At 39.5% G+C, this 19,292-nt stretch overlaps 1 protein-coding gene across 1 annotated transcript in view; it reads right to left on the bottom strand.

Annotated features, from left to right (window-relative positions):
- tmem231 (transmembrane protein 231) overlaps positions 1–19,292 on the bottom strand; it is a 33,111-nt gene that overhangs the window by 1,674 nt on the left and 12,145 nt on the right. Inside the window, exons 4-6 of the mRNA XM_061977725.2 lie at positions 18,986–19,129; positions 1,526–1,607; positions 1,144–1,249 (exon numbers count right to left, since the gene is read on the bottom strand). Coding sequence (XP_061833709.1) covers positions 1,144–1,249; positions 1,526–1,607; positions 18,986–19,129 — 332 coding nt within the window. The remainder of the gene's footprint in view (positions 1–1,143; positions 1,250–1,525; positions 1,608–18,985; positions 19,130–19,292) is intronic.

Raw genomic sequence — 19,292 nt, 5'->3', positions numbered from 1 at the left:
TTTTCCACTTTGCATCAGTCCATCTTAGATTAGCTCAGGCCCAGCAAAGCCGGCAGCGTTTCTGGGTGTTGCTGATAAATGGCTTTGGCTTTGCATAGTAGAGTTTTAACTTGCACTTACAGATGTAGCGACAAGCTGTAATTACTGACAGTGGTTTTCTGAAGTGTTCCTGAGCCCATGTGGTGATATCCTTTACACACTGATGTCGGTTTTGGATGCAGTATCGCCTGAGGGATCGAGAGTCGCAGGCATTCAATGTTTATTACGCTTACGTGCCTTTTGATAATGTTACAGACCGTAGATGGTGAAATCCCTACATTCCTTGCAATAGCTCGTTGAGAAATGTTGTTCTTAAACTGTTCAACAATTTGCTCACGCATTTGTTCACAAAGTGGTGACCCTCGCCCCATCCTTGTTTGTGAATGACTGAGCATTTCATGAAAGCTGCTTTTATACCCAATCATGGCACCCATCTGTTCCCAATTAGCCTGTTCACCTGTGGGATGTTCCAAATAAGTGTTTGATGAGCATTCCTCAACTTTCTCAGTCTTTTTTGCCACTTGTGCCAGCTTTTTTTTAAACATGTTGCAGGCATCAAATTCCAAATGAGGTAATATTTGCAAAAAAAAAAGTTTACCAATTCAAACTTTAAGTCTTTGCAGTCTATTCAATTGAATATAGGTTGAAAAGGATTTGCAAATCATTGTATTCTGTTTTTATTTACGATTTACACAACGTGCCAACTTCACTGGTTTTGGGTTTTGTAGTTCTGTTGTTGCATGTCACTACATGCACTTATTTTTGTTCTTTTTTGGGAGCTTTTTCTTTAGTGCAGACTTCTGGTGGCAGTGCGTCAAAAAGTGAAATTCGACATGCTTAGATAAAGATAGTATCTTCAAACATATCACATGAGACCACTACGCTGCTTGGTTATCACTGATAACCAAGCAGCGTAGTGGTCTCAATTATGATGCTTCAACTGGTCTTACACTACCAAGGTAGTAACAGGACCACCTGTAAAAGTGAAACATTAAATTTATAGTTTGAAATCCACATTGAGGAAACTATGCATGTCTCTGACAACATTTCCTTTTTTAAGGATCAGGGAAAATGAAAACAAAAGGTGTATTCTTGAAAGGATATCTAATAACCTCCAACGGGTAGCGGATTTCTACATGAAGTTGGAAAGGAGACTCTGAGGCACGTCCTGTCGTCCACACCGGCATTGGACAGGAAAGTACAGTGGTCACTTTGTAAGAGACAAAAGGAGAAAAACAGAATAAATATTTCACAGTGTTAACAATAAACAATGTATATGCTTATGATGAAAGTTTAATCAGTTCAACAAAGTTAGTTGGCTGCCAGGCAATTGTTGGCGTTTGAGAAATACCCTTTGGCTGTTTCTGCTTGTTAGAGCGTGACAACTTGAGAACAGAGACTTTATTTCCTAAATCAGTGTTGGGAAAGTGCAGGTCCAACATTCATTTTTAGCATTAAACATCAGTAATGTCAAGCAAACACTTACAGTTCCGTTCTTGGTAGCGCCCGACTATGTTGTCAAGGTTATACGCGCTTGCAAAAGGGCTGGAGCTGTCAATCACAGAAACCTCCAAGGAAAAAAACAAAACAAAATGAATGAGTCACACTGGTTTTAACGGATACCTAATGTCTCCAAAACAAGTTTTTCTTTTTGTCTACAAAGGAACCTGAACCTTAGGAATGGGTGCTGAATGTGTCACTTTGGGCAAACACCTAGGACAGGGGTCGGCAACCCGCGGCTCTAGAGCCGCATGCGGCTCTTTAGCGCCGCCCTAGTGGCTCTCTGGAGCTTTTTCAAAAATGTATGAAAAATGGAAAAAGATGAGGGGGAAAATATATAGTTTTTGTTTTAATACGGTTTCTGTAGGAGGACAAACATTACACAAACCTCCCTAATTGTTATAAAGCACACTGTTTGTATTAAACATGCTTCACTGATGACGAGCGCCGTTTTGTCCTACTAATTATGGCGGTCCTTGAACTCACCTAGTTTGTTTACATGCATAACTTTCTCCGACTTTCTAGGACATGTTTTATGCCACTTCTTTTTCTGTCTCATTTTGTCCACCAAACTTTTAAGGTTGTGCATGAAGGTGACTTTTGTTGATGTTATTGACTTGTGTGGAGTGCTAATCAGACATATTTGGTCACTGCATGACTGCAAGCTAATCGATGCTAACATGCTATTTAGGCTAGCTATATGTACATATTTAGGGATGTCCGATAATGGCTTTTTGCCGATATCCGATATTCCGATATTGTCCAACTCTTAATTACCGATACCGATATCAACCGATACCGATATATACAGTCGTGGAATTAACACATTATTATGTCTAAATTGGACAACCAGGTATGGTGAAGACAAGGTCCTTTAAAAAAAAAAAAAAAATAAGATAAATAAATTAAAAACATTTTCTTGAATAAAAAAGAAAGTAAAACAATATAAAAACAGTTACATAGAAACTAGTAATGAATGAAAATGAGTAAAATTAACTGTTAAAGGTTAGTACTATTAGTGGACCACAACACGCACAATCATGTGTGCTTACGGACTGTATCCCTTGCAGACTGTATTGATATATATTGATATATGATGTAGGAGCCAGAATATTAATAACAGAAAGAAAAAACCCTTTTGTGTGAATGAGTGTAAATGGGGGAGGGAGGTTTTTTGGGTTGGGGCACTAATTGTAAGTGTATCTTGTGTTTTTAATGTTGATTTAATAAAAAAAACCCAAAAAAACCCCGATACCGATAATAAAAAAACGATACCGATAATTTTCGATATTACATTTTAAAGCATTTAAGGACATCTCTATACATATTGCATCATTATGCCTCATTTGTAGCTATATTTGAGGTAATTTAGTTTCCTTTAAGTCCTCTTAATTCAATTTATATCTCATGACACACTATATGTACTGTATGTAATATGGCTTTTAATTTTTTGCGGCTCCAGACAGATTTGTTTTTGTATTTTTGGTCTAATATGGCTCCTTCAACATTTTTGGTTGCCGACCCCTGACCTAGGACAAACTGACACGAATGCATACTTGCAAAGATGTGTAAGATGTGTAAAAATATGTACAGCAGTTGTTATCAGATCATTGTTAAATGTTACATAAAAATGAACACGCAAAAGATACCGAAAATTTACACCGATAAGAGCCTGTATCGATTCAAATGTGAAAGGAACCCATCCCTTGTGAACTATCAACCTCTGGTTTCAGTCCAGTAAGTCAGTGATTCTTAACCTGTCACACGTGTACCACTAGTGGTACGCGGGCTCCAGCTTGTGGGACACCAAATAATTCCTTTATTAAAGTACAACGTTTTATTTTCCTATATTCAAACACAATGTCACTGTACAAACTGTGTGTAATTTTACAGTGGCGAAAAATATTAAATGTACTTGTTAAATAAAACCTCTGCCTTATTTTTAATGCCTACCCTACAGTACTACGCATCTGTATTTTTTTTGTCCTGTCCAGCTTCTCAGGCAAATCATATAGTTGATGTAGATGCCCATGTCGGCTGTTCAGATTTACTTTACTAAAGAGAAGTGTAGGATACTTCTCTTGTTGCCTTATTTGTATTTGACTTTATTAAATGTATTTATATTATCATTTAGTGCAGTCGGGCCAGAGCAGGAGGGGATAGAAAGAGAGAAAAAAGAAGACAGAGGGGGAAATTGTGGGGACAAGAGGGGGATTAGACAGAGAGACAAAAACAACAACAGCAAACAACAACAGCAAACACAACAACAACAATAGAGCAACATCAGCAAATACGACATGTACAAATATGATGGTAAAAGTAATAGCAAATAAGCAGTTAGCGAAAATAAAAAATAATAGAGAAATGACAATGAGCATTATTACACTACAAATGGAACAATTCAAATACCAATAGAAATAGCGCTATTGATAATGAACAATACCAATAATTTACCTCCATTATCAACAATGCAGTTGTTCAAATGCAACAATACATATACGTAATGATAACTTGAGATACGAAAGAATGCAGAAAAATGGAGGGGGAGAAAGAGAAGCAACCTACATTAACCTTGTAGATTGTTATAGTAACAATAGGTTAAGCTTTGTCCGTGTGCCATGTGTTATACCCAGTTTACCCTTGGGCAACAACGTTAATATATGTTTGATGAAACGTGATTATGTGCATGAGTGTAAGTATGCATATGTACTTGTATATGTACAGAATGTGTATATGTGTTTGTACAGTGAATGTATATGTACAGAATGTGTATATGTGTTTGTATAGTGAATGTATATGTACATGTACGTGTATATGTATGTTTGTACAGTGAATGTATATGTACAGATTGTGTATATGTGTTTGTACAGTGAGTGAATATGTACAGTATGTGTATGTTTGTATATTGAATGTGCGTGTGGGTGTACGAACTTTAAGTATGTAAATATGTACTGTATTTGTGTATGTATGTGGGAGCGTAGGTACCTATGTATGTATGTGAGCATATGTGAATTTGTATGTACAATATATTCGACTCCCAGAGTGCGTGGGAGCCAGAGCACGGCCCCAGTCCCCCCGAGAGCCCAACCCACAAACAGTAAGCGTGGTGCCCAGGGAACCAGGAACCACCGCCCCCACGCAGCCAAGCCGGCCAGCGACAGGAACCCCAGAGCCCGGCCCACCGCACCGCCCACAAGGGCCAGCAGCAGGCCGCAGACAGACGCACCCGGCAGAGGACAGGGCACGAGAAAAGCAGGGGACAGCCAGACCCCAAGCCAGCGAGAGACCACACCCCACACGGGCAGAAAGGCGAGACGCCCCGCCCGAGGGACCCAGAGACTCCCCGCAAACGGACGGGAACACCACCCCCGCCCCACCGGCAACCGGGCCCCCACGAGCCCAGCCCCCTCCCCCGGAGGGCGCGGCAAGGCCAGCCCCCGGCCACCCCACCCAAATCGGCCGCCGCAGTACCACCCGGCACGGGGCCACGGGAACCACCCACCCCACCCGCAGGGACCCCAACGATGGAGATGGAACAACCAGCAACCCCCCCGCTGAGTTCCCCCCCTGAGGGAGGGGAAAAATTAAAAAATAATATTAATAAAATATATAAAAAAATAAATAAATAAAACATTTAAAAAAAGAATTAAAAGAAGATCACAGACATGCTGACACACGAGGTCACTACCCCAGCAACTGGCCGACTCGCAGCACCTCGGAATACCTTGCAGCACCAAGCTACCACAATAGACGCAGGGACTAGACCCAGCAGGCCCCAACCAAGACGGGCACCCGGAAGGGATGGACGGTGGGACCCAGGAGCTCCAGACACGCAGTTCGGATGCAGTAGTCTGAGGCGTCGACCCCCGCCTGACAGGCAGGCCCAGAGGGTACCCCCAGAAATATACATACATACATACATATATACATACACATATACATGTACACATACACACACATACACATATATACATATACATGCACATATGTACACATACACATATATATACATACATACATACACACACATATACATACATATACACAGTTCGTCAGCCCCGACAACCACCACGCGTGCGCGCTGCCACCAGTCACAACATCAGCCACACCCCTGCACCAGATCCAGCAGCCATCTGTATTTTAATGTTGGTTATTATGGTGGTGCTTGGAGAGACAAGTTTTTCCTGAGGTGAGAACTACTGCAGTAAGTCCTTACAGACTGAGCTACTACCAACCCAGCAAAGAGGAAAAACACACACACACACACATACACATACATTATATATATATATATATATATATATACACACACACACAATGTATATATATATATATATATATATATATATATATATATATATATATATATATATATATATATATATATATATATATATATATATATATATATATATATATATACATACACATACATTATATATATATGTATATATATATATATATATGCAATGTGTATATATATATATATATGTATATATATATATACACAATGTATATACTGTATATATATATATACTCCGTGCAAAAGGATTCCCAACCAAGTACTGAGTGCATTAATTGACATTTTCAATTGTTTGATTTTGTTTTGCTGTTATAAATCTTTTTTTTTACTTGGTGTGAGGAAATATTATAATTTTTTGAGATACGATTTTTGAGTTTTCTTAAGCTGTATGCCATAATCAGCAATATTAAAATAATAAAAGGCTTGCAATATTTCAGTTGATGTGTAATTAATCCAGAATGTATGACATTTTAGTTTTTTTAATTGCATTACAGAAAATAAAGAACTTTATCAAAATATTCTAATTTTCTGAGACAGTCCTGTATATCGCAGAGACAACCCACGATATATCGAGTACATTGATATATCGCCCAGCCCTAATATATATATATATATATATATATATATATATATATATATATATATATATATATATATATATATATATATATATATATAGAAAAATGAATATACGTATATAGTACAGGGCAAAAGTTTGGACACACCTCATTCAATGCGTTTTCTTTATTTTCGTGACTATTTACATTGTAGATTGTCACTGAAGGGATCAAAACTATGAATGAACACACGTGGAGTTATGTACTTAACAAAAAAAGGTGAAATAACTGAAAACATGTTTTATATTCTAGTTTCTTCAAAATAGCCAACCTTTGCTCTGATTAATGCTTTGTACACTCTTGGCATTCTCTCCATGAGCTTCAAGCACACCTGTGAAGTAAAAACCATTTCAGGTGACTACCTCTTGAAGCTCATCTAGAGAATGCCAAGAGTGTGCGAAAAAGCCAAAGGACAATAACATCATGCCACAACCATCGTGGGAAATCAGCAGAACATGTCCATTTTAACCAAGCCCTTCATAATAGAGGAGCTTGAAGCCGGGAAAAGCTGCAGGATCGGATGACCTACTGACTGAAATGATTACACTACTTGGCCCAGCCACCAAGAAATGGGTCCTAACAATGTATAATGCATGCATTCAGTCTCAGCATATCACAACCATCTGAAAGAAAAACTCACCACCATTGCTCTGCTGAAACCTGGGAAAAATCCCAACCTCTTTAAAAGCTAATGGCCTAGCTCCCTATTATGCATCATCAACACGTTTTTCGAGAGACTTCACAACCAACTGGCGCCTCAGATAGACGTTGAGCTGATCAAGGATCAAGCCAGATTCCGTTATCGAAAATCATGCACAGGCTAACTGCTAAGCAACACCCCGTACATACTGTATGTAGAAGACGGGTGTCAGAGGAAGATAATAAGCGTTGCTTTTGTTGACTTGTCAGCACTTATGACAGGCTACTGATTACAAAAATATTTGACATGACAGGAGATGATGCCATATCATGCAACACCTCTGCTGAGCAATAGGATGATGTCACACTTAACAGGAGAAGCAGAAGGTTTCCATCAGCACATTCTGAAAATGTACATATTACAAATAATCCCCTTGGCAAAACACTTGAAGTTAGTTGAAAATTCTGAGGACTGCTGCCAGTCACAACAAGAGCAGCTGATTGCTTGCACCTGATTGGAGTAGTGGCAGCCAATCAGTGACGTGCAGTCACTAGAGGCAGGTGAGGCGGGGCCTCACCTGCCATCATGGAAAGAAAAAAAATTTAAAAAGAAAAAAATATATATTAAATTGTTAAATGTATCCAGTGATTATACTATAAAGTTATTTTCCATTTAACTTCACCGGTTTTAGATTATTTTTATTCAAAATCGCTGAATTTTCACATTTGCCGTTCAAATACTGAGAAGAGACGGTGCGGTGAACAGCAGCCAGTTGAGGCACGTCACTCAGTGCCTCAACATGGACGGACTCGGCTAACTGCTGGTCTGCTGTGCAGTGAGACCGTATTGCTATATGAACTATATTATATATTTCCATAGTTTAGTTAGCTGAGGTATATAATGTACAGTGTATTTTGTCAACAACTGTATGTGTGTAAAGTATTTCTTGTGCTGAGCAATCATAAAACGGCTGCAAAAGACGCACTGGCTGAGGCTCCAGTAGCCCCGCCTCCTGCACCCCAGCCGTAGAATGCACGGCAACCCAGCTGATGGGAGTGTTGTATCAACTAAAGCCCACACTTAAACTTTCCACGTGCAAGATTGAATCTATTTAAAAAAGTTATTTAATAAGAAGCCAAAAAGTGCAAAAACAATAATGTTCGTGTTGGAGGAGTTGTGAATGACTGCTGTGCCACAACATTAGGTACACCTGCAGACTGCAGGTGTATCTAATTCACAACTCCTCCAACACGAACATTATTGTTTTTGCACTTTTTGGCTTCTTATTAAATAACATTTGTAACCTATTTTTATGGGCTTTCCTCTTTGTGATGTTAAGTTCCTGTTATGCGCTGTTATACAGTATATGCCTTGAGCTCTTATTTTGAAGGCGCTAAGAGCGGAATTTTGACACGTTGGAGTGGAGCGGAAGTTTTTGAAAGAAGGTAAATAAAGTGGCCCTCGTGTAAACTGGAGCCTCCGTGTTTGTTATTTTGTAGTTTCATACAGTATAGGCGACATTTATAAACCCTCGGTTACACTTTTTTAAATAGATTCAATCTTGCACGTGGAAAGTTGAAGTGAGGGCTTTAGTTGATATAACACTCCCATCAGGGGATTCATTAATCCAGCACAACAGCGGCGCATTTATAAGTAAAGGTAAGACCATAATAACGTTTTTTTATTAAATGTGCTTTTTTGTGTGCTACAGTTTGTATGTGTTAAGTTAAAGTTAAGTTAAAGTACCAATGATTGTCACACACACACTAGGTGTGGTGAAATTTGTCCTCTGCATTTGACCCATCCCCTTGTTCACCCCCTGGGAGGTGAGGGAAGCAGTGGGCAGCAGCGGCGCCGCGCCCGGGAATCATTTTTGGTGATTTAACCCCCAATTCCAACCCTTGATGCTGAGTGCCAAGCAGGGAAGAATGCTGGTATGAGCTTTTAAACATAACCCGTTAACTGCTGCCAATTAAATGGTGAATAAGATACTCTTTAGGGTTCATATGTTTGTAAATCTGACTGTGATGAAGTCAGTGCCTCACCAGCCATCAACCTCACTGCACGTCACTGCAGCCAATCCAGAGGGCGCTTAAAGCCAGCTGACACGTCATCTTTAAAGTGTCATGTGTGACGTGGGTTACACTTGAATTGCTATCGTGACATCCAGTGCACACATTTATAACAGCAGTTTCTTTCATTAAAAATATGTTTGCGGGCCGTGCGTTTCACATCCCTCGTTTAGCCCATACCCTCATTTACAAAGTGCACATCAAGAAGACGAGAAAGAGCCAAGGTCTCCAGCAACTGACCAACTCTATGCACACTACGCCCATCCAGGACTGTACAGTGCAAGTAATTTACTGGCATTTGCGACTAAAAATAAGTTGTGCGAGTATTTTAAAAGAAAAAGGCGCACACATGCAAACACAGATTTTAACCCTTTAGTTTGCATTTTGCCCCGAAAAGAAATCCAGCCAATGTTAATCAAACTACAGTAAAATTTTTGCGCATCTGTGTAGCATGTTTGAAATAAACTGAAACCATAACCATAACCAAATGGACAAGTGATTGACACGGAAAAGTCACTGATCATTGTGTGTGTGTGTGCCCCTCATGCACTGAGGGGCCTCGCCGCTCATAGCTCACACACTCAACGTCTTCAAACATAGAAGAAACAACATCTGAGTTGGAGGAACTAGTCAGTAAAAGTGGTGTTAAGTTTGTTGACAAAAAATTGTTGTCTTCATTATCATTACCAACCTATTTTCCCTTGACGAAATCAGGACAATGATGAATGAAAACAAAAGTACGTTGATTAAAACAATGACTAAATTAATTGACAATTTAGTCAACAAATTAAATTGAGACAAAAATCCACGAAATCCATCCATCCATCATTTTCTACCGATTGTCCCTCTCAGGGTCGCGGGGGTGCTGGAGCCTATCCCAGCTGCATTTCAGGCAGAAGGTGGGGTAGACCCTGGACAAGTCGTCACCTCATCGCAGGGCCAACACAGATAGACAACATTCACACTTACATTCACAGACTCGGGCCAAATCCAATCATATTTAATTTCGTCTTTAAGCGGGTGGAACAAAATATCCAATCACAGTTGCATGCGGGAGAGGAGTTGGTGGAAAATCTTAAAGGGTATCCAATCAGAACACGCGTCTTTGTAAGACAAAGTGTTTTGATTTTTCACCCGGAAAAGCAAGACTCATGTCTTCTCCAACGGGACGAAAGAAGAGAAGACAGAAGGATGCACTTCACCTTTGCCGTGGTAGACAACAAAACAAAACCCGGTGGCTCAATTTTTTTCCTGCAAAAATACAACCAATTTGAAGCTCCATCTGCAGACGAACCATCGGGACATCTATGAAACAGTAAGTAGGCCGAAGCAAATATTTAGAAATGACTCATTCTGTACTGAATTACTGTTACTATTAAAGACACAGGAGCAGGAGCAAGACTGCGTACATGTCCGAAAATATGACCATAGTCATACACACATATTTTCATGCATTGCAAACCGGTGTTGAAAGTGCTCTTTTTTTATTTAACAAACTATAGATCAGTGATATTTTTGTTTGGCCATAATTGTCTAAATCAGCGGTTCTCAAACTTTTTTCGCCAAGTACCACCTCAAAAAACACTTGGCTCTCCAAGCACACCATAATGACCGGCATTAAAGGCCTACTGAAACCCACTACTACCGACCACGCAGTTTGATAGTTTATATATCAATGATGAAATCTTAACATTGCAACACATGCCAATACGGCCGGGTTAGCTTACTAAAGTGCAATTTTAAATTCCGCGCGAAATATCCTGCTGAAAACGTCTCGGTATGATGACGTCTGCGCGTGACGTCACGGATTGTAGAGGACATTTTGGGACAGCATGGTGGCCAGCAGTCGTCTGTTTTCATCGCAAAATTCCACAGTATTCTGGACATCCGTGTTGGTGAATCTTTTGCAATTTGTTCAATGAACAATGGAGACTGCAAAGAAGAAAGCTGTAGGTGGGAAGCGGTGTATTGCGGGCGGCTGCAGCAACACAAACACAGCCGGTGTTTCATTGTTTACATTCCCGAAAGATGACAGTCAAACTTTACCATTGGCCTGTGGAGAACTGGGACAACAGAGACTCTTACCAGGAGGACTTTGAGTTGGATACGCAGACACGGTACCGTGAGTACGCATGCAGCTGCGGCTTCCAAACATTTAATCGCTTGCCCGTACGTGCGTGCCGCTATGTGCATGTCACGTACGTAACTTTGGGGACTTTGGGGAAATGTATGTGCTGTATGAACTTTGGGGAGGTGAACGGTACTTTGGGCTGTGGGATTGAGTGTGTTGTGCATGTGTTTGAGTTGTATTGGCGGGTTGTATGGACAGGAGGGGGGAGGTGTTTGTTATGCGGGATTCATTTGTGGCACATTAAATATAAGCCTGGTTGTGTTGTGGCTAATAGAGTATATATATGTCTTGTGTTTATTTACTGTTTTAGTCATTCCCAGCTGAATATCAGGTCCCACCCGCCTCTCACAGCATCTTCCCTATCTGAATCGCTCCCACTGCCCTCTAGTCTTTCACTCTCCCTTTTCTCATCCACAAATATTTCATCCTCGCTCAAATTAATGGGGAAATCGTCGCTTTCTCGGTCCGAATCGCTCTCGCTGCTGGTGGCCATGATTGTAAACAATGTGCGGATGTGAAGAGCTCCACAACCTGTGACGTCACGCGCATATCGTCTGCTACTTCCGGTACAGGCAAGGCTTTTTTATCAGTGACCAAAAGTTGCGAACTTTATCGTCTATGTTCTCTACTAAATCCTTTCAGCAAAAATTTGGCAATATCGCGAAATGATCAAGCATAACACATAGAATGGACCTGCTATCCCCGTTTAAATAAGAAAATCGCATTTCAGTAAGCCTTTAAAATACAGTAGCGTAAATATTCATTAAAAATTAGGCAGTGGTTTTATTTAACAATTGTATTTCATATTTTTGGCCCCTGTAACATATACACACAGTTCGAACAGTAACACTGTGTTTGAATATAGGAAAAAAAAACACTGTACTTTAATCAAGTGAGTCTTTGGCGAACCACTAGATGGAGCCAGCGTACCATTAGTGGTACACGTACCACAGTTTGAGAATCACTGGTCAAAATAAATCGTAGACCTACATGATAAAAACGTACACATTACATTTTAATGATGGAACAGAAAATAGTTACAATGTTATTGCACACAATAGTTAAAATGTGATATCTCTAAGTTATGCAATCAAAATTGAGCTCATGTATTCAACTTTGTGTATGTAAATAATGAAACACTGTATTATGGCAGTTCTCAATAAATTCTTAATGTTAAGATTTGAGCATCAAATACATGTTTATATTACATTTACATTATTTCCTGTTAAATATTTAATACACATTTTAATACAAGTGTACGCATTGCGCATAAATTCATATTACACTCCGCTACGTTGTGCTACAGTGCTCGCAGTTTAGGGACGCTCTGTGTTTAATTCAGGGTTGCAGTAGGCCTTATGATGGCATCATGTTTACATATATGAATGCACATGTGTACATTGTTTGAGTGTTAATAATGAATTTGTGATATTTAAGACATTTCATATTGCTACTTAAGGGACATGGGGGATTTTTTTTTTATAATTTTTTTTTTTTTTTTAGGTATGTATCTCGTGCGAACGAGAAACTATCTCGTGACGTGAGCACGCAAAAGTTTCGCGTGCTCACGAGATACATATCTGGTGCGCACGAGATACATATCTGGTGCGCACGAGATACATATCTGGTGCGCACGAGATACATATCTGGTGCGCACGAGATACATATCTGGTGCGCACGAGATACATATCTGGTGCGCACGAGATACATATCTGGTGCGCACGAGATACATATCTGGACCTCACGAGATACATACAAGGTGCGCACCAGATATTAGGGGTGTGGGAAAAAATCGATTCGAATTCGAACCGCGATTCACACGTTGTGCGATTCAGAATCGATTCTCTTTTTTTTTTTTTATCTTTTTTTTTTATTTTTATTAATCAATCTAACAAAACAATACACAGCAATACCATGACAATGCAATCCAATTCCAAAACCAAACCCGACCCAGCAACACTCAGAACTGCAATAAACAGAGCAATTGAGAGGAGACACAAACACGACACAGAACAAACCAAAAGTAGTGAAACAAAAATGAATCTTATCAACAACAGAATCAATATTAGTTACAATTTCAACATAGCAGTGATTAACAATCCCTCATTGACGTTATCATTAGACATTTATAAAAACACTTGCATCGCATCACATAAACTTGACAACACACTGTGTCCAATATTTTCACAAAGATAAAGTAAGTCATATTTTTGGTTCATTTAATAGTTAAAACAAATTTACATTATTGCAATCAGTTGATAAAACATTGTCCTTTACAATTATAAAAGCTTTTTACAAAAATCTACTACCGGTACTCTGCTTGCATGTCAGCAGACTGGGGTAGATCCTGCTGAAATCCTATGTATTGAATGAATAGAGAATCCTTTTGAATCGGGAAAAAATCGTTTTTGAATCGAGAATCGTGTTGAATTGAAAAAAATCGCCTTTGAATCGAATCATGACCCCAAGAATCGATATTGAATCGAATCGTGGGACACCCAAAGATTCACAGCCCTACCAGATATGTATCTCGTGAGCACCAGATAGTTTCTGGTGTGCACCAGAAAGCATTGGATGCGTGCGGATGGTTTGAGGTGTGTGTGAAAATGCCAGTTCAGGAGTTAATTCGGCTGTATTTCCAACTAGGACAGGGGTCGGCAACATGCGGCTCTTTGACCACTCTGATGCGGCTCAGCTGCATACTTGCCGACCCTCCCGATTTTCCCGGGAGACTTCCGGATTTCAGTGCCCCTCCCAGAAATCTCCCGGGGCAAATATTCTCAGATTTTCACCCACACAACAATAATAAGGGCGTGCCGTGATGGCACAGCATTTAACGCCCTCTACAACCAGCGTGCCAGCCCAGCCACATGTTGTATGCAGTGCGTCGGTTGAGGTGGGCGGGGTTTGGTGGTAGCGGGGGTGTATAATGTAGCCAGGAAGAGTTAGGGCTGCATGGGATTCTGGGTATTTGTTCTGTTTTGTTTATGTTGTGTTACGGTGCGGATGTTCTCCCGAAATGTGTTTGTCATTCTTGTTTGGTGTGGGTTCACAGTGTGGCGCATATTAGTAAGAGTGTTAAAGTTGTTTTATACGGCCACCGTCAGTGTAACCTGTATGGCTTTTGACCAAGTATGCATTGCTGTCACTTACGCGTGCAAGCAGAAGCTGCATACAACATGTGGCTGGGCTGCCACGCTTAGTACATGTCGTAGAGGGCGTGAGTCTCCCGGAAAAATCTGGAGGGTTGGCAAGTATGACGCTGTCAAGCGCCATTCATATAAAACTTGCGGGCCACACTAACATCACATTTTCATATTAAGGTGCGGGCCGCGTATCTGAAACCCCTGGTTTACACATAGCACAAAGCAAAAAAAAACTTTGTATGCAGTGTTATTTCATTTTAAATTTCAAAAGAGTTTTGTGGCTCCCATTGTTTTCTTTATTTTGTGAAACTGGTCAAAATGGCTCTTTGAGTGGTAAAGGTTGCCGACGCCTGAACTAGGACTTTCCCCCATGTGTGTTGTGGGGCCGTAGGCGCAAATTGGCAGCCACGCTTCCGTCAGTCTACCCCAGGGCAGCTGTGGCTACGAAAGTAGCTTACCACCACCAGGTGTGAATGAATGATGGGTTCTCACTTCTGTGAAGCGCTTTGAGTGTCTAGAAAAGCGCTATATAAATCTAATCCATTATTATTATATATGTATACTGTATATATATATATATATATATACACACACACACACACACACACACACACACACACACACACACACACACACACACACACACACACACACACACACACACACACACACACACACAGGTAAAAGTCAGTAAATTAGAATATTTTGAAAAACTTGATTTATTTCAGTAATTGCATTCAAAAGGTGTAACTTGTACATTATATTTATTCATTGCACACAGACTGATGCATTCAAATGTTTATTTCATTTAATTTTGATGATTTGAAGTGGCAACAAATGAAAATCCAAAATTCCGTGTGTCACAAAATTAGAATATTACTTAAGGCTAATACAAAAAAGGGATTTTTAGAAATGTTGGCCAACTGAAAAGTATGAAAATGAAAAATATGAGCATGTACAATACTCAATACTTGGTTGGAGCTCCTTTTGCCTCAATTACTGCGTTAATGCGGCGTGGCATGGAGTCGATGAGTTTCTGGCACTGCTCAGGTGTTATGAGAGCCCAGGTTGCTCTGATAGTGGCCTTCAACTCTTCTGCGTTTTTGGGTCTGGCATTCTGCATCTTCCTTTTCACAATACCCCACAGATTTTCTATGGGGCTAAGGTCAGGGGAGTTGGCGGGCCAATTTAGAACAGAAATACCATGGTCCGTAAACCAGGCACGGGTAGATTTTGCGCTGTGTGCAGGCGCCAAGTCCTGTTGGAACTTGAAATCTCCATCTCCATAGAGCAGGTCAGCAGCAAGAAGCATGAAGTGCTCTAAAACTTGCTGGTAGACGGCTGCGTTGACCCTGGATCTCAGGAAACAGAGTGGACCGACACCAGCAGATGACATGGCACCCCAAACCATCACTGATGGTTTGGGTTGGTTTGGTTTGCATTTCCTTTGGAAATCGAGGTCCCAGAGTCTGGAGGAAGACAGGAGAGGCACAGGATCCACGTTGCCTGAAGTCTAGTGTAAAGTTTCCACCATCAGTGATGGTTTGGGGTGCCATGTCATCTGCTGGTGTCGGTCCACTCTGTTTCCTGAGATCCAGGGTCAACGCAGCCGTCTACCAGCAAGTTTTAGAGCACTTCATGCTTCCTGCTGCTGACCTGCTCTATGGAGATGGAGATTTCAAGTTCCAACAGGACTTGGCGCCTGCACACAGCGCAAAATCTACCCGTGCCTGGTTTACGGACCATGGTATTTCTGTTCTAAATTGGCCCGCCAACTCCCCTGACCTTAGCCCCATAGAAAATCTGTGGGGTATTGTGAAAAGGAAGATGCAGAATGCCAGACCCAAAAACGCAGAAGAGTTGAAGGCCACTATCAGAGCAACCTGGGCTCTCATAACACCTGAGCAGTGCCAGAAACTCATCGACTCCATGCCACGCCGCATTAACGCAGTAATTGAGGCAAAAGGAGCTCCAACCAAGTATTGAGTATTGTACATGCTCATATTTTTCATTTTCATACTTTTCAGTTGGCCAACATTTCTAAAAATCCCTTTTTTGTATTAGCCTTAAGTAATATTCTAATTTTGTGACACACGGAATTTTGGATTTTCATTTGTTGCCACTTCAAATCATCAAAATTAAATGAAATAAACATTTGAATGCATCAGTCTGTGTGCAATGAATAAATATAATGTACAAGTTACACCTTTTGAATGCAATTACTGAAATAAATCAAGTTTTTCAAAATATTCTAATTTACTGGCTTTTACCTGTATATATATATATATATATATATATATATATATATATATATATATATATATATATATATATATATATATATATATATATATATTCTTGCTATCGTTTATATTTTCGGAATGTATAATATTGTTTTTTTAGAGAAATGTTTTGACATTTTGTTATTATTGTTAAAATCACCTGGAATCAATTTTTGGCAGCAGCAAAGTAGCCATTTGGGTAGTTTTCAGCTCTAAAAAGGGTATTTTAACAAGTAAACACTACAGTAGGTACTTGATTTTGATATATGTAATGTCCGTAAGGGTATTCTAGTAAGATATGCAGAGATGAGATGTGTCAATATCAAAATGTTACTTGAAATCATTTTTGGCAATAGCAAAGTGGTCGTTTTGGTAGTTTTTAGCTTTGTAAAGGGTATTTCAACAAATAAACAGTACAGTAGGTACTTGATTTATATATATGTAATGCCCATAAGGGTATTCTAGTAAAATATGTAAATATGCGATGTGTAAATATCCAAATATTACCTGAAATATATTTTTGGCAGCAGCAAAGTGGCCATTTGGGTAGATATTTGCTCTAAAAAGGGTATTTCAACAAGTAAACAGTACAGTAGGTACTTCATTTTGATATATGTAACGCTCATAAGGTTATTCTAGTAAAATATGCAGAGATGAGATGTGTCATTATCAAAATATTACTTGAAATCAATTTTTGGCAGCAGCAAAGTGGTTGTTTTGGCATATTTTAGCTTTGTAAAGGGTATTTCTACAAGTACACAGTACAGTAGGTTTTGGCGTGTTTCATTATTTATAGTTTGCTGAACACTAATAGAATATTCTTATATGCTATAAATGACCAGACGTCCGAGATCAAAACTGGGAATATAATCCCAGAGAAGGGGGGGAAAACGGTCAGCTATTTTTATGTTCAATAAACAATATGATTAAGTTATATATACATGCATATATATCCTACATAAATAATGTATGAATACATTAGCTATCTATATATCTTAGGGATCTATAGACTGTATCTCTGTTGCTGCAGCAGCAGATAGTTTATTCTGTTTTGACACTTTGTATTGATATTGTGTATTACATTCTTCCCCTAAATGATGTTTACAGTGATTGTTTTATATGTATTTTTTGTGGATGTCGCTTTGGATAAAAGCGTCTGTCAAATACTTAAACATAAACATATATAAGCACCTAAAAGTCTTTATATCAGCTAACACCACCTATCTGTTTCACTGGATTCAGAATAAAACCAAATTCTGTCTTACCCAACAATGTTAGTATTTGAATGTTGTTACTTGAAGACTTATTCCTGGTTACAATTATACTGTTAAGAAAGTATTGTCTTGTGTTTTGTAACTTTTACTATATTATATTATATTAAAATATACTTTATAACTTTTACTCCTGTTGACTTTTACAATCTTTATCTTCATCATTTATTTCAACTTTATATTATTCAAGTATAATATTTTTAAATTTAATTAATTTCATTGACAAGCAATTCTATTATGGTCACACTCTTGTTTGGTAGCGGCTACGATTTCAGTACTATTGAAGGTCTTTGTTCCTTCTCAACTCTGTGGTAATATTTTCACAAACTACAACCAATAGTACGTTAATCTACTAATCTTACTTGTGAAAGGTAATCCCTCGATTCCTATTTTCAACAGTCCGCTCATTTGAGCAGGAAAACGCTGAACACCGGCATCTTTGTTTTCCACCTGTCAACTGTCAGTTTAGGCTGCTCGCCGGCTCCTCATCACCACTTCAAGATGGCGGCCCAATTTCTCGCGTCACAGCAGTCAGTGCTGCGTCTACTTATAAGATGTCTATGATTAGTAGCACCAGTGCTACTAGTGAAAAAGCTATGCGTACAGCCCATCTGCATTGACTTTTCTGCGCAGGTCATTCCTTGCACAGAAGCTAGACCCCATCTTCAACCAGCCAAACGTGCAAGATATTAACCGAGTGCATCAAGACAATCCCTGTTCACGGTCTCTGTGCTCTCTCTGGCATAAAGGGGCCAGCTGGAAAAGTTAGCCCAGAACTCTTATTTGTGGCCAATGCCCAAAGTTGGGCGGTAGTCGAAAGTAAGTACCGGTATGTCAATAATAAATAAAAAATGTTCAAATGAAAAAGTTACAAAGTTAAAATCATATAATCTTAGAAATTATGCCTGTGTAAATCTAATGTCAATGTATAATCGTATAAGAACACTATTATTAAAAAAAAGACAAATTACTAGTTCCTCTCACATTGTAAACGTTGAAAAGTCCACAGTGAGGCAGGGGTGTCCTCTGCTGCAGCTTCAGGTCTCCACTAACAAACAGCTTAGCTCCGGGGACAGCGGAAGAGTGCTGCACGAATGCCAGGCTCTGCATCACCACTATCGCCTTCGTCTGGCAAATCAGTCAGAAAGAATAAAGGTTAGTTTCACTTTTTGACTCTAAATCACACGTCCAGTTGTAGAAAAATATGTGACAATACTAATGTAAACAATCAAGTTTTGTGACGAATGACATCAACCCAATGAATCAATTTAAGTGGACCCCGACTTAAACA

This window comes from Nerophis lumbriciformis, linkage group LG18 (assembly GCF_033978685.3).
Source record: "Nerophis lumbriciformis linkage group LG18, RoL_Nlum_v2.1, whole genome shotgun sequence".
NCBI classification, from domain to species: Eukaryota; Metazoa; Chordata; class Actinopteri; order Syngnathiformes; family Syngnathidae; genus Nerophis; species Nerophis lumbriciformis.
The sequence above is the reverse complement of the archived record's forward strand: the minus strand, read 5'-3'. Positions and strand labels throughout refer to the sequence as shown.